This window comes from Microchirus variegatus (assembly GCF_963457635.1).
Source record: "Microchirus variegatus genome assembly, chromosome: 13".
Lineage (NCBI taxonomy): Eukaryota > Metazoa > Chordata > Actinopteri > Pleuronectiformes > Soleidae > Microchirus > Microchirus variegatus.
In genome coordinates this window covers 13,197,850-13,212,573 of record NC_139814.1, presented here as the reverse complement: position 1 = coordinate 13,212,573, position 14,724 = coordinate 13,197,850, and the positions used below count along the sequence as shown (strand labels likewise).

The following is a 14,724-nucleotide window of genomic DNA, read 5'->3' as shown; positions in this document are numbered from 1 at the left end:
TTGCTTTAAACTTCGTCGAGTCAAAGTGTAAATAAACACAGCTACCACCGAACTATGAAGGAACATTGGAGGTCATAAAATCTATACTAATTACTATGACTTCACGAGTTGTGTTGAATGTGTGTATGTGTGTGTGTGTGCATGTGTGTGAGTATTTCTGTGTCTGTGTCACTGCGGACTCTGCGCTCTTCTTCAGTGACGACCAGTGACCTCTCAGTTGTTGTTGAGGACCCACCACGAGGCTGTGGATGAGACGCACAAGACCATAACCACATAACTCTTCTAATTAAGACACACTGTTAACATCATTCATCACAGCTCACGTTGGACAGTTCACATAATTATCATAATTGTCATAATTGTCATAATTGTCGTAATTACGAGTGTCACACATGCTCACACTGATACCTTTTTGCATGCGGCAACAAAAATAAAATCATAAGAAGAAGAGTTGGTAATGGTCTGTGTTTATATAGAGATTTTCTAGTCTTCATGAACTGCTTTACAACTACAGTTTTCACCATGGGGTTAAGTGTCTTGCTCAAGGACACATAGACTAGCAGAGCCAGGAATTGAACCCACAACCTTCCAGTTGAAAGACCATGCCTCAATCTTAACTCTCTAGATAGATAGATAGATAGATAGATAGATAGATAGATAGATAGATAGATAGATAGATAGATAGATAGATAGATAGATAGATAGATAGATAGATAGATAGATAGATAGATAGATAGATAGATAGATAGATAGATAGATAGATAGATAGATAGATAGATAGATAGATAGATAGATAGATAGATAGATAGATAGATAGATAGATAGATAGATAGATAGATAGATAGATAGATACTTTATTCATCTCACAGAGAAATTCACAATTCACATCCTCTAACACTTTTTAATAATTTTACTTGCACATTTTACTACATTTTCTATCAGAAAATTGACTTTTGGATACTTAACTACAGTAAATGTCATATACTTTAAGACTTTTATTTAAGTAATATTTTTAAAAAGTGACTTCAACTTCTACCAAAGTAATTTTCTGGTAAAATACTTAATAAAGTATCCCGTTAAGATATACTTCATACAAGACTGAATCAGAATCATAAATCATACATATAAAAACATTTAGCCATGGTTTCCTCCTGGAGCTAACCAGGAATAAAATGTATTGAATAGCCACAAGGGGGCGACTCTGCTGGCAGTAAAAAAAATTAGGTTTAAATTGAAGTCTATGGGAAAATGACCCTTTCTCTCACTTGATTATAATGTTAATATACTTTCGCAGCAAATTTGTGAGTGAGATTTAGCTCGAGAGGTTGTCGCTCTTCTTCGTAGTTGTGTTTTGCTTGTTTTGTGTCAAAGTATTGGATGAAAATGAAATTTAGTCGGCACATTATGCAACGAAAGATTTGAGGAGCAAAAGACTGAGAACAAGGATGAACAGTCTCACCAGGAACCAGCATGGTAGTAAGGGTCTCAGGAGTCTCCAGGAAGTCCACGTTGCCCCTCTGAAAGGTTTTACTGTAGTTGGTCTGCAGGTGACTGAGCAGGAGAAACACAATCTTATTCCTGCACTACATGATTTAAAGGTGCCATATGTAAGAATGTGGCCAAAAACGGTTACTACATTCAAATTCAAAATACAGAGGTATTTTAGGTTTGGTTTTCTGACGTAACTGGCAGCCCAAGGTTGCTCGGCAGCTGAGACATTACTGACTGCAATGATTGGTAGACGGTGGTAGGTGGCGCCACATGCCAAAACATTTTTAATTAACAATTTTACTTTATTGAAGTTTAATGAATTTTAACACAGTCAAAACTATTTAATTTCTAACAATATGTTTATATAAGTATATGTTATTTACTCTTTAACCTCTTTTTTTTTTACGTGATTTTAGCATAATTCACTACTAATTACTTAATACTGGAGTAAACTTGAAGGCCCTATAGTCCTGCTGTTTGTATGTCCTATTGTAGATGTATTATATTTTGTCAAAGACAATTTAAATGTCAGAAAACAAACTAAAATATTTCAAATTATGGGTTAAAATTGGCGTGTTTATATGTCACAAACGTATTAAAGGTGCATTATGTAATAAATCTAAATCAACTGGCCATAAAATCCTCCTAATATGTCACAGAGACTCAGGAATAATGTTCATATAACAAACTGAACTCACCAAGAACAACAGTACAGACAAAATATTTGCATTAAAAAAATCTTTTGCAGACTGCAAATCATGTTTTGGCATGTGGCGCCACCTACCGCCGTCTACCAATCATTGCAGTCAGTAGAGTCTCAGCTGCCGAGCAACCACGGGTTGCCAGTTACGTATTTTGAATTTGAATGTAGTAACGGTTTTTGGCCACATTCTTACATATGGCATACATAATGCAGCAGCAGGTTTCATTTTGATGAGAAATGCACAAATGTCAAATCAAATGAATAGGATAATCCATAGCAACAGACATTTCATTCATTTTAAGTATATAAGAAATAAAGTAGCCACTTTAAAACTGCAGCCACAAAATACAATAGATAAGACTTTCGTCAGTATTATAGTGTCCCTCACTCAGGATACATTTATGGATTCAGTGCCACTTAAACAATATAAAGTAGACCCTCTCTTTCTTTGTGAGCACTTAAAATATTCTGGTATTTATGTGAATGAGGCTCTCGGTGCATTAGTCATGATGCATATGATGTCGACGGCAGATACTTACTTCTTCCACACGTTGTTGTGCTCCCAGAATTCATAGAGAATGAAGCGTGATTCATTAGCCAGCCGCTGAACTGCGACACTGCCGAATGCAAATGCAAACGCAAAACAAACAAAAAAAACGGGAGAGAACACAAGTCATGCAGTCAGTAATTAGTGAGCAGCAACATCATGTCCCCCAACACAGCCTCTTCTCCACACTCTCTCAGGCACTGTGGCGCTGTCAAAATAAGACTTTCCCGAGGGCTTCACCCTCAAATTATGATCACAAAGTGATTTGTCACAGTTTCATTTTAACAGGAGTTAACATGAGCGAGCAGTGGGGGCAAAAAAATGACCGTAAAAAGCATGAAAATGCCGTCAAAAGGCAGCTGCACAGTGATTAGTCTGACATGTTTCTTCTCAGGTCGGAGAGGATTTAAGTGCAAATGTTCCTTCATCGACTGACATGTTGTTCTCAGATACCTCAGTACCACAGTGTTTACACAAGGGGCCCAAAACTCTAAAGACATGACACACAGAGGCTCGGATTCTATTTTTAAGGTTCCGTCATGTTTAATTTAATTTTCTTAATTATGTCCTGGATTTTTCTAAATGAGGTTAGGATACAAATGAACCTCTTAGTGACCCTGCAGGCGTGATTAATGGAGTCAATCATATTTAAAAAGAAGAGCACAGCACAGGACTGAAACAAATACATCTAAAGACAGAGCTGTGGGCAAAACTGTGAGTTTACTGTGTGTTCATTTGTCGCTAATGTGGCAATAATGACTCCTGTGGTGTCAAAAAAAAAAGTTAATAGCTACTGTTTTTGTCTGAAATACCATAAAAGTCTAACATACATTAGACACATGTCTATGTCTACAAAAACTCAATTTAAAATGTGTTACATCCAAACCTTTGTAAATAATTTGGTAAAGTTTTAGTTAATTGTGAAAAGGGTTTTCCATTTTTGTCTTATTTGCATGCTGCTCTTTAAGGCTTGGGTTGGAAATCATCATCTTTTTCTTAATAGAGAACGCAAACCTGTTGTTGTTCCTGAAGAAGAAGGAAATCTTTTTGACAAATAGGAGTTTTTACTATTTTATAAAGTTGACATCCGTCTTGCCTTACTGTACAGCAATGACCAGCAACTGGTGGCCCGTGGTCCAAAAATGGCCCGCATCAGTAGATAATTTAACAAATGTGATCTTAAATTATTTGCTCATCTTCACAAAAAAGAGCCTCACAGCTTTTAGTGTGAAAAAATATGAACTGATTCAAATAGAGTCTGTTGCTAGAATTGACAGTTAACCTGAACTAAATGTTTGATTTGAAAAATACAAATAAAAACACTGCTGTTGTCATGGAGACAGCCAGGTTTGGGGAGTAAATGTTTGTAAAATGAATACTTGCATATGATCGACTCAAAGAGGAAGCAGTCATTCTTAAAATTGAGTGTGTATCTCACATGCATTTGTCTTCGTAATACGCTACTGATTAAAGACAACATCCACATTATTGTTAGATTAAAGCAGCAAACGTGGGTTTTTGTTTCCGATTGAAGACGTTTTGAGGCACTTTTGCCTGATGAAGATGCCATGTTTTGGCCCAAATTACTGCCCTGGTGTACAGTGAGTATGTCCTACCCACAGTCATTATTTTCAGTGCATTACTGTTCATGTGATGTCGTCATGCAGGGACTGAAACGGATGTGGTACTGTCTGTGTGATAATCACAAACTGGGATAAACAAAAAAAAGATGGTGTTACATGACATCACACTATTACCGTTACCATTAAAGAGTTACTATAAACTATACTATAAAATCAGACAGAGTAGAAAATATGAACTGACTGTAGACATCCAGTCTGGGCACAGGCGCACTCCATGTACTGTCTGAGAGCCAAACGAAACTCCTCCAGCTCCTCCTCTAGCACCGAGAGCTGCCTCTGGACTATCAGGATGTGCTGCAAGGACACACGCACACACACACATACACATACACACGCACACACAAAAGTCACAGGGTCAGATTTTGCTTCTGGTGGAGCGTGAGTCTGACAAAGCTTTTTTATTCTGCAGGGTTTCAAATGTTTGGCTCAACATGTTACCAGAAAGCTGCTGGTGACTAATGCACAACTCGACAACAACAACACGATCTCCTAAGATTTATAATCACTGAATGTCCAGGCGGCCATTTGTTGTGCGTAAGCGGCGTCTACAAAGGTTCAAAGGTGTGGACGGTAAAGAACGAGACAACCCGTAAAAAAACGTGATGATTATTTCCCTGTGGCTGATGGGAATTTGTTGCCTGGGCAGCGAGTGTGATGGGTACAGGAAGTGAATAGTTTGGCCTGAGGTTCACAGCGTGTGTGTGTGTGTGTGTGTGTGTGTGTGTGTGTGTGGTGATGATGCATGTGCGTGCATGTGACTGATAAAACACCTCAGGCCTCTGTGTCTCAGTGGCTAAGTAAAGAACAACACACACATTCTTGCACAGCTCTCAGTGAGGACACCATGCAGTTCAGTTCACTATGGTGCCGTTTGGAACGGTTCACCCTGATCATCATTATTTTCCTCTATGTAAATAATGTCAAACACAGTGTGGCTCACCAATGAATTCCACAAGGAAGACGGAGTAGTAATGATGGAGGACATCCAACACTCTGTGTGGTTTCTTAAGCTGATTATTATTGATTTATTTTACAGGGACAGTGTGTATTAATAAAACATTTATGTAAATATGCCAAAGTTAGCCAAAAGGCACATTTCTGTCTGTAGTCCCTGACCAGATGTTGTAAAACCCTAAAACAAGCGAAACAACGAATAATTGACAGAGGAAGGGAAAAGGACAAGAATGCAGACATTGAAATTGAAATAGAATATGTAAAAGAAAAACATGCATAAATAAAAATTTCGATGAGCTCCAGTAGAATTGTAACACAATGGGCACTAGACGAGGTCACCAGAATACAAGCTGAGTTTATAGACAGCTGAGTCAGTGTCAGTGCTGGCACTGTTTCAACATGGGAGTTAAATGACTGGTGTGTGTTGTGTTCTCTAATAATTGTTGGGATGGTGCTTCATTCAGATGAACCTCTGATAGAAAACAATGATTGACTAAAAAGCAGTTTTTTCTAAATTAGAATATTATTGCAGTCTCCTGTTATAGCTCCCTGAGTGATCAGAAGATCTTTCAAAGGGGTGGAGCCATATTGTGCACTATTTTGTAGATCAGACAAGCGTTTTGATGAGATTGTACTGTGGTGAAACTGCTTTGGTTCGCTTTGGTATTACAAGAATGATTCTACATTTGAGAGAAGGCTGCAGGCGACTCGTCCGTTTTTCCCCACGTGTCGCAACATAAGCGATGATTCCGCGTCGACAAAGTAACGGACTGCAGTGTTTCTCGCTCCAGACTGAGCTTGGTAACCGAACGCAGGCTACAGATCGGTTATTTTTGTAGCCTTTTCAAAATGTGACAATGGAAACGCACACAATTTGCGTGACATGCTGCGCAGAACTGAACTGGGTCACTTGGTAGATATGACATCACAACTAAATGCTGAAACCCTCTGTGACGGGCATGTTTCCCTGACCGTCAGATTGCCCTAAGATTTTGGATATGGGTTGAGCATGGCCCGATGGTGTGCATCCTAAACTTTCACGTTTTTTGGAGTAACTTTATCACGCTGCACTTTCACTGATTGTCAGTGTCAACAACGGGCAGCCATCGGCTCATCAGCAGCAGCTGCGCTGTCTGGAGCAGGGAGGTGGGACTGCTGTCCTCACGGTGGGTGAGACATTTACTTTATACTGAAACGACGAGGTGTCCAATCACCAATACGCGAGAACATATTTATTTAGCGTTAGCATGCCACTATTTATTGGCGAACCTGTTTCCAAAGGTAAGCTAGGCGCGGCTACGATTAGCATTAGCGTAGCTAGCTGTTTTGTGACTGTCAGGCACACTGGAATCTCTTTACAAGGCGTATTTCTTTTGAGTTGTGCCTAATGAGGTAGCACAGTGTTTGTATTATGTTAGCCTTTATGTTTCTTATCATGATACGACTGCTAACTTTTAGGACTGATGAGTATGTTATTGTGACAAAACATAGTTTTACCGTGTGTGAGTGTTTAAAAAAAAAAAGAAAAAAAGCCTGAAAAATCTTCTTCAGCTCCCACTATAGGAATACATACTTCCTACGGGCACTGCACTAGTAACCTTGAAACCAGGTCTTAAAGGCGCCATATGTAAGAATGTGGCCAAAAACGGCTACTACACTCAAATTCAAAATACCAAGGTCTTTTAGGTTTCGTTTTCTCCGCTTTTGTAAGTCAGACGTAACTGGCAACCCGTGTTTGCTCGGCAGCTGAGACTCTACTGACTGCAATGATTGGTAGACGGCGGTAGGGGGCGCCACATGCTTTCAAAACATGATTTGCAGTCTGCAAAAGATTTTTTTTAAATGCCAATATTTTGTCTGTACTGTTGTTATTGGTGAGTTCACTATGTTGTATGAATATATTTCCTGAGTCTCTGTGACATATTAGGAGGATTTTACAGCCAGTTGCTTTAGATTGATTACATAATGCACCTTTCACTAAACGGGAGTGACAGAAAGTGAGGAGCAGCCAAAATGTCCTCACATCCTATAACACATAACGACAAACACGTACAGTACATGGAGACACAAACTGGGTCATGGCTGGTTTTCTCTCAGCAGCTCATTCATTCTCACTCATTTGTACACAGTGCAAGCGATTGCAGAGTGATTAATTCCCACACTGCGCTGAGATGTCTGTTGAATTTCTGATGAAACAAGAGCCACATTTAATATTCATACGCACATGAGTTCAGCCATTTTCACTGGTAACAAGTGATAACTCACTAGTTAGTTCCTATAGGAAAAATGTCATTTAAATGGGAACATGGCAATCTATTAAAGCTGCAACCATCAAGCAATAGTCATCAACAAACATGGGGCCAGTTATTCTCTGATTGAATTTGAATGTGATGCTCCATGTGACACTGTTCTCTGATTGTTTTTTTTTTCTTTATACATGAGCTTCTAAATATCAATTAGTCAAATGAAAACTTCACATTTTCTATTAAGCATAAAAGGTCCGTTTTAGCTTCTGTCTCTAATTCAGTGATAATAGCGGTGACACTGAGTAATCCATGCTCTTCATCCTGCTCGTGTGTCTGTGTGACACTGGAGCTGAGGAGAAAATCCTCCTGTGAGTGACTGTGTCACTGATCTCGTCCACAGCAGCTACAGACACTTTCTCAGCCGAGAAATGAGTGACATTACTGGACGTCTTTGTTTTCGGCCCCGTGGACGCCTTATTACTGTGGATATACAAAAATGATGACGCTAGTAATAAAGTAATAAAAATCTCTCTCTCGACTTCACACACCCCTCGCTTCTCTCTCTCTCTGCTCACTGTGAGCATCATTGCAAAGCCTCACTATAAATATAATTAAATACAGTGCGTTACAACGGAAAGATTAAAGACAAGGAAAGCAAAAGAGGAGGGGGCGGGGGGGGGGTTCTTCCAACAAGTTTCAGCAGCACAGCTGTTGCTATGACTACAGGCGAGCACTTATTATCACCGTGGTCTCCCTTTCAAGTCCTGCTCCGTCGTTTTTGTCACTGTGTTGGTGACAAAAACGTGGTCACTGATGCAAAAAAGAGTGGAAAAGTGTAATGAAAGTCAATGGACTCACAGATTTACTCTCCAGGACCTCCTCCTCTGCAGGCTCCAGACGAATCTCCTGCAGAACATGAGGAATCCGTACAATGGACATGTTTAAACCAACAATAACACAAATATATGATGAAAACTTTTAAAGATGCATCTGGCTTCCTCGATGTACTGTAAATATTCCACTAAGTTTCCTAACATTAGGAGAATGTTAAGAACTTTCCATATCAACCACAGGAGAACCTAGGGGGGAACCTTCAGGGAACGTTCCCTCAACCGAAAGGTAACGTTCCTAGAACGTTCTGGGAACCAGAAATTGTTCTGATGAGCACAAGATATGGCCTTGACTAGTGGATTTGTGCTACAGCAGAAATTGTGTTTCCAGACTTTATCGTGTTATAGGAGGACCGTGATGAGTTGACGACGGCCTTCAGCCATAGTCGACCTCATGCTCAAGGAGAGAAAATCCAGGTGACGGGTGACCATGATCAGAAATGGTACCAGAGAACCCACTGTGGCTAACAACAGGCCACAGGGTAAGTGGATATTAAACCACTTGAGTGTGCACATGGACCAACAGCTCCATGGCTTCCAGAACCCAGATGGAGCCATGTCACAAAGAGGATGAGCCTCCTGGTGCGAACTACTACTCCTTATGTACATACGTGTGGGTAAAAAAAACACACACTAGCACATACAGTACTCCATAACTCCCATACAGTTTACATATGTGCATGTGTTTGTGTGTGGGAAGGTGTCGAATCAGTTGAGACTGTTGAGATTTTGCAAAAATATGTGGTAAATTTGAGAGAGTGGTGTTGAGATCAGTCCCTGTGATAACCCCCCGCCTTCTGCCCTATGTCAGCTGAGATTGGCACCAGCGTCCTCCTCGACCCTCATGTGGAGGATAAAGCGGTAGAAGAAGGATGGGTGGATGATTGTGAGAGGATACATAGAGAGGAGCTGGGAAAGATTAAAGTGCAACTAAACCCCTAAAATGTCAAAGACGTGGGCTGAGATCTGAGTGGAGGAGGAGGAGGAGGGAGAGAGAGTGCAGAGCAGTGAGGAGCCTTGGTCTGCTAGATAAATCTGACATAACATTAACAGATGCCCATATTCAATGGTTTTCACCTAAAATAAAAACGAGGTTACAGTTTAAATTTAATGCAGATGGAAGGACATCACCTTCTGTTCTAGACGGTCGATGAGCTTCTGCAATCTGTTGACCTGGACTGTCCACTGGTTGTCCTCGTCATAAACACCTGGCAGAGACAGAGAGAGACGGAAAGAGAGAACAACAAAGGTGACGGGATGAAAGACGCCGCATTCTTCCACTGCATTTAAACCTATATTGAATCAAATCCTCCGGCAGGCGTTTCAGGGTTTCCTTTCATCTTATATAGCACATGGCCAATGCAAATCAATGGAAAAGCTTTGAGGACGCTAATCGAAGTTTTTGGACTAGGCGGTGCTGTTGTTTCACGGATCTCCTAGCAACCGCAGCTGGTGCCACAGCATAGGTGTGTGTAAGAGGAATGACTGTGTGAGCAGGAGCAGCAAATCCCTCTGCATTTCTTTTGTTTTTCTTTATTTCTCCAGAGGATTGTCAGTGGGATGAGAGATGACTCATAAAGAGGGAAAGAGGGAGAAAACGGAGAGGAAGTTGAAGAAGTAAAGCGGGAGACAAGATACTCTGGTTGTTCTGTTTTTGCCGTAACCCTACCTTCCTGACTTTGCTTTGTTTAACCCATGGGTGCACCTGCGGCACAAATCTGTGCCGCAGGTGCACAGATTTATTATTATTCCCATGGTAAATTGCCATGGGAATAATGCACAACTCCTTATATGGAAATCCTGGGGGTGTGTGTTTATAGGTCACATACTCAGGCTTTACAAAATGCATTTTTCTCATGTTCTTATGTGTTGTTGAGTCAAAGTTATGATTCATTTTATATGACATTTTTAGTATTGATTTAAAGTAGCAATAATTGTGCAGAATTCACAACATTAGTTGTTTTATTTTCATTTTTTTTTCATAAGAACGAGACAAGCGAACTCTGAACTTTATCGGATTGTAAACATTTTGAGTACTTTTTGCTCAGGTGTGTTTAAATCAGGCGTGTCAAACTCATTTTCTAACATTTTCTTTTGTAACTTAATATAATAATATAATGTAATATAATGTAAAATAAAGGTAACTACTCCATAACATATTGCTAAATAACTTTCATATTTATTACTTATTCAATTTCGTATGATACATATACAATGATACACTGTGAGCTAGTGGCGGTGCCGTCACTTTGCGGGTAACGCAATCGCCATGCATTGTGGGAAATGTAGTTTATGGTCAACACATGCCTTAAAGCAGCATAGACCTATTTTAATTAATTTTAATTTCAATTAATCACTTGCGGGCCACATAAAATGACGTGGGGGGCCACATCTGGGACATTTTTAGTTTCTAGTGTGTGCTGAAAAAAGGATATAAGACCCTCTATATTGCATATTCTTAAAGCCTCTGTATATAGTGTACGTTTAAACATCGTAATGGAAAAAAAGCATTGTGTTCTAAGGCTTAAAGGCTATTTAGTTTGTGATCTAACAAGCGGATAAACTGCATTTGAAAACACAGAGAAAAAAATAACCATATTTGAATAACAATTACTGAGTTTGCACAATATCCTCCCAAAATCTGAAATTCAAGAATCTCAAGAATCAAAGCTGCCACACTCTGGTTTAAGAGGTCTGGGATCGATGTGTGTGTTGCTTTCAACCACATTTATTTCAGAAATAAATCACCACCACACACACTTTAATATCTCTGCTCGTTCTCTCTTTCTACACTCTGAGCCCAGGCCTGCAGGGACTCACTGACTGTGGAGGCCGTAAAACTTAATTAGAGCGTAGTAAAAACACCACATTATCCTACACACCACGGCCATTCAGTGTGTTTTACAGAGGCGAAAGCAGCACACAAACATTTTATTTAAAGAGTGAAAGCATAAACGTGTAAAACTCACCTGCGTTGATGAGACTAAGGAGCGGGTTGTTAGGCGACAGACTGCTGTTCCTCTGAAGCCTCCGATTGGAGCGACGACCTGACCACTGGATGGTCAGCACCTCTGGTTTCAGTGGACCCTGTCTGCGGTCAGAGCGGGACACTTATTATTGTGACATGACAATATTTGATGTTAGTTCTGCGTGACTCTAAAAGTGACATTAAGTGACCTCGTGTCCTGCAGTTACGCACACACCGTTCCACAGATATTCAGTAGAATTTGGTCTCTGCTGTCTGCTGCCTTTAAATAATTAATGTTTTCATGACTGAACGTCGTGGCGGAGAATAAATTTAGCAAGTCTAAGTTTGCCCCCGCGTTCATTACACGTGCACGTCCTGAGGGTCCGAGGAGTGACGCTGATGTGAGGGACGTTTTTGCAGCCGCAGGAGGACGTCACCTGAGGTTTATCTTCCACCTGTCAAGTTGTTCAGCCTCATATTTGACAAAAAAGCCTCAGAGATGCATGTGTGTGTGTGTGTTCTTGGGGCAAAATGAAGCCTGTCTGGTTTGATTATTATTTAAAGCATAGATAAAGAGTATAAATCAACTCTATGTTACACCTTCTCACTTCAGCCCAACCCTTTACCACAAATGTGTCCCTTCTTTTAGGGCCAATAGACCTTGTTGTATATAAAAGTCTACACTGTTTTTGAGTTCAAATATAAAACTATTTATTTGACTTATGACAAAGATTGGTATATGTCAAAATATAGCACATCAGAATATTTTATTTTTTAATGGCAGCATATAATCACTCCTGTTGTTCTTTGGCGTCTGGTTTGACTGTCATTTAAAGCTCCCATAAAACGGAAGTTCCAATTAATGCTGTATTTTAGTGTGTATCTGCGCCATTGCCTTGTTTAAGAAGCCCTGAAGTTTCTAAACAAACAGTTCAGCCACTGCTGAGAACGCTGTGTTTTATTGTAATCTCGGGCTCAACGAGATCTCTGAAAAAACCCGTTCTGGTTACGTAAACAGCATTTCTCCTGAACAGCAGATCGTCCTGCTCCGGGCACTAGTCCGGGCACATCCGGTTGCGTACATTGAACCGCAGAAGAAGAAGAAGAAGAAGAAGAACTTCCGTTGTGGAGGTGTTTCACTTGCAACAGTGTCTTCTGACTCTGGGTCAAAGTCATAAAAGGGACTGCGGCTGGGAGTCGTGACGAAGCTATTTTTAAACATTGTTAAAACAATGTTTTGATAATGAGTAGCAGTGCATCCACCGTTCCAGAGGGGGGAGCTGTGCTTCTGAGAGCTGGTGTGCTGATTACGTCACTTCCGGGTATTGGCCAATCACAAGACAGTTGGGAAAGCGGTCGTTGGCTGGCCAATCACAACACAGTATTCTGGGGGTGAGATGTCAGTCTGAAACAGCGCACCTGACGAGAGCTTCAGTGAGGAGAGATTTCTATCGGCTCATTTACAGCAGGAGGTTTCTGACATAAAAACAGGTTAATGTATGTAAGTAGACCTCCATAACTAACATACGTGTGATAGGACAACTCTATGTGAGCTTTAAAGAATATAAAGTGGAAACTTTACCCAATTCTGTGTCACAGCTTTAATGCCAACTTCATTCTAACACATTATTTCTTTATTCCATTTGGAATTTAAGCTCAATAAGAACTAATTTGCATGATCTTTTACCTTGTTTTATTTTTTAGTAAAAAATAAATAAATTATTCAGACTATAATTAACGATAAGAGTCACAATTTTCAATTTATTTAATGGCAGCAAAATGACCCCCCATCTGGTTTATTATTCCAACTCATTACCTGATATATATATATAATATAAAAACATGTCCAGAACATTTAAAGGAGCAAATGCTCTTATGACTCCAATCTTCATTTAAATATCCAGTCTACACTCATCGTTTACATGTTTAACACACACCGTGTTTCTCTGGGACACATAGATAGCTGACATGTTTCCTCTTCTGTGCACATTTGCTCTCTCTCTTTCACACTCTCTCTCTCTCTCGCTCTCTCTTGTTATATACCGTTGAAGGACCTTGAGAATTGAGCACAGCCGTAAATGTTTTTTGCTCTCGTTCCTACATCTTTATGCTTTATACATGTGTGCTGATGTGTTGCAACCTTCACTTCAAACTAAAGAATAATATACAATATATGATATATATGTATGTATGAAAGATATGCAATGTTCATTAATTCGCAGAATATTCAACAAAATTCTGTTAATCTACCATTTAATCATATTCAACACTTTTACTGGCTTTTACCACATGGAATATGATGTGTTCAGTTTGTTCATGTGCTGTATGATAAAGTATGTTCGGACCATTTTTCACCGCTGAATCCAAAAATGACATCCATTTTTCATGTTAATTTGATTTTGAAAAATCCGATCTTCTGACTAAATTGATTACATTTTTGTGACATTATACCACATTTAATACCAAAATAAGCACGGTAGGCACGCTTTATGAGACTTGTGACTAGATTCCTGTTAGGAACAATGGTGTATTCACCGCAGATGTAGCAGAATACGTCAGGCTTATTTTTGCAAGATCTTCTAGGCAAAGCCATTCACTTGTAATATATATAAAAAAACAATTAGTCATAAGTTGGCAATTGCAAAATCTTCAGAATTTGTTTATTGCAAGAATTACTTTTTTTTTTTTGCATCATATGACGTGAAAAAACCCGTATGTAAACAAAAAACGTGAACGAACAAATCTGTAGCTTTGTTCAGAAAGTTGACCTGATTGAGCAAAACCAATGTGGTCTTTGGATTCAGCACATTAAAATGATCCTAAATCAGCTAAAAAAAAAACAAAAACAAAAACCTAAAACAATACATTTGGTGTTGACCAGTGTAATAATAACATTGAGTGCCTTTCAAGCACTCAAGGTCACTTTACATCTTAAATAAGAGTTGTTCCCACATCTAAGACAAATGCAGTCTAATTAAACGTCTATAACCGTTAAGAGTCGATGAGGAGGAGGAACCAGTGGCAGGTTTCTCTCAGTCTGCCTGTGAGTCATGTAAGTATCAAATGCATCTGGGGTGATTATGTTAAGCAAAGACGTCCTTTCTGCCTGGAAAAACAATCACTATACGACATAATGGCAGATGAACAAATATATATAAAAGCGTCACGCATAAATATTAGTTTGTGTCTGAGTGATGCTGAAGTATTAGGACACGGTCTGAGTGAGAGCAACAGCCTCTTCACATACAACATCTCAACCAGAGAAACCTATTTAAAGCCACT

At 39.5% G+C, this 14,724-nt stretch overlaps 1 protein-coding gene across 1 annotated transcript in view; it reads right to left on the bottom strand.

Moving 5' to 3' along the window:
• Positions 1-213: 213 nt before the first annotated feature.
• The window catches only part of necab1 (N-terminal EF-hand calcium binding protein 1), a gene marked incomplete at both ends in the record, with an annotated part of 34,715 nt that continues 20,204 nt past the window's right edge, over positions 214-14,724 (bottom strand). Inside the window, 7 exons of the mRNA XM_083899994.1 lie at positions 214-242; positions 1,460-1,551; positions 2,734-2,811; positions 4,566-4,678; positions 8,443-8,490; positions 9,606-9,682; positions 11,444-11,565. Of these exons, the coding sequence (XP_083756120.1) occupies positions 214-242; positions 1,460-1,551; positions 2,734-2,811; positions 4,566-4,678; positions 8,443-8,490; positions 9,606-9,682; positions 11,444-11,565 (559 nt within the window). The remainder of the gene's footprint in view (positions 243-1,459; positions 1,552-2,733; positions 2,812-4,565; positions 4,679-8,442; positions 8,491-9,605; positions 9,683-11,443; positions 11,566-14,724) is intronic.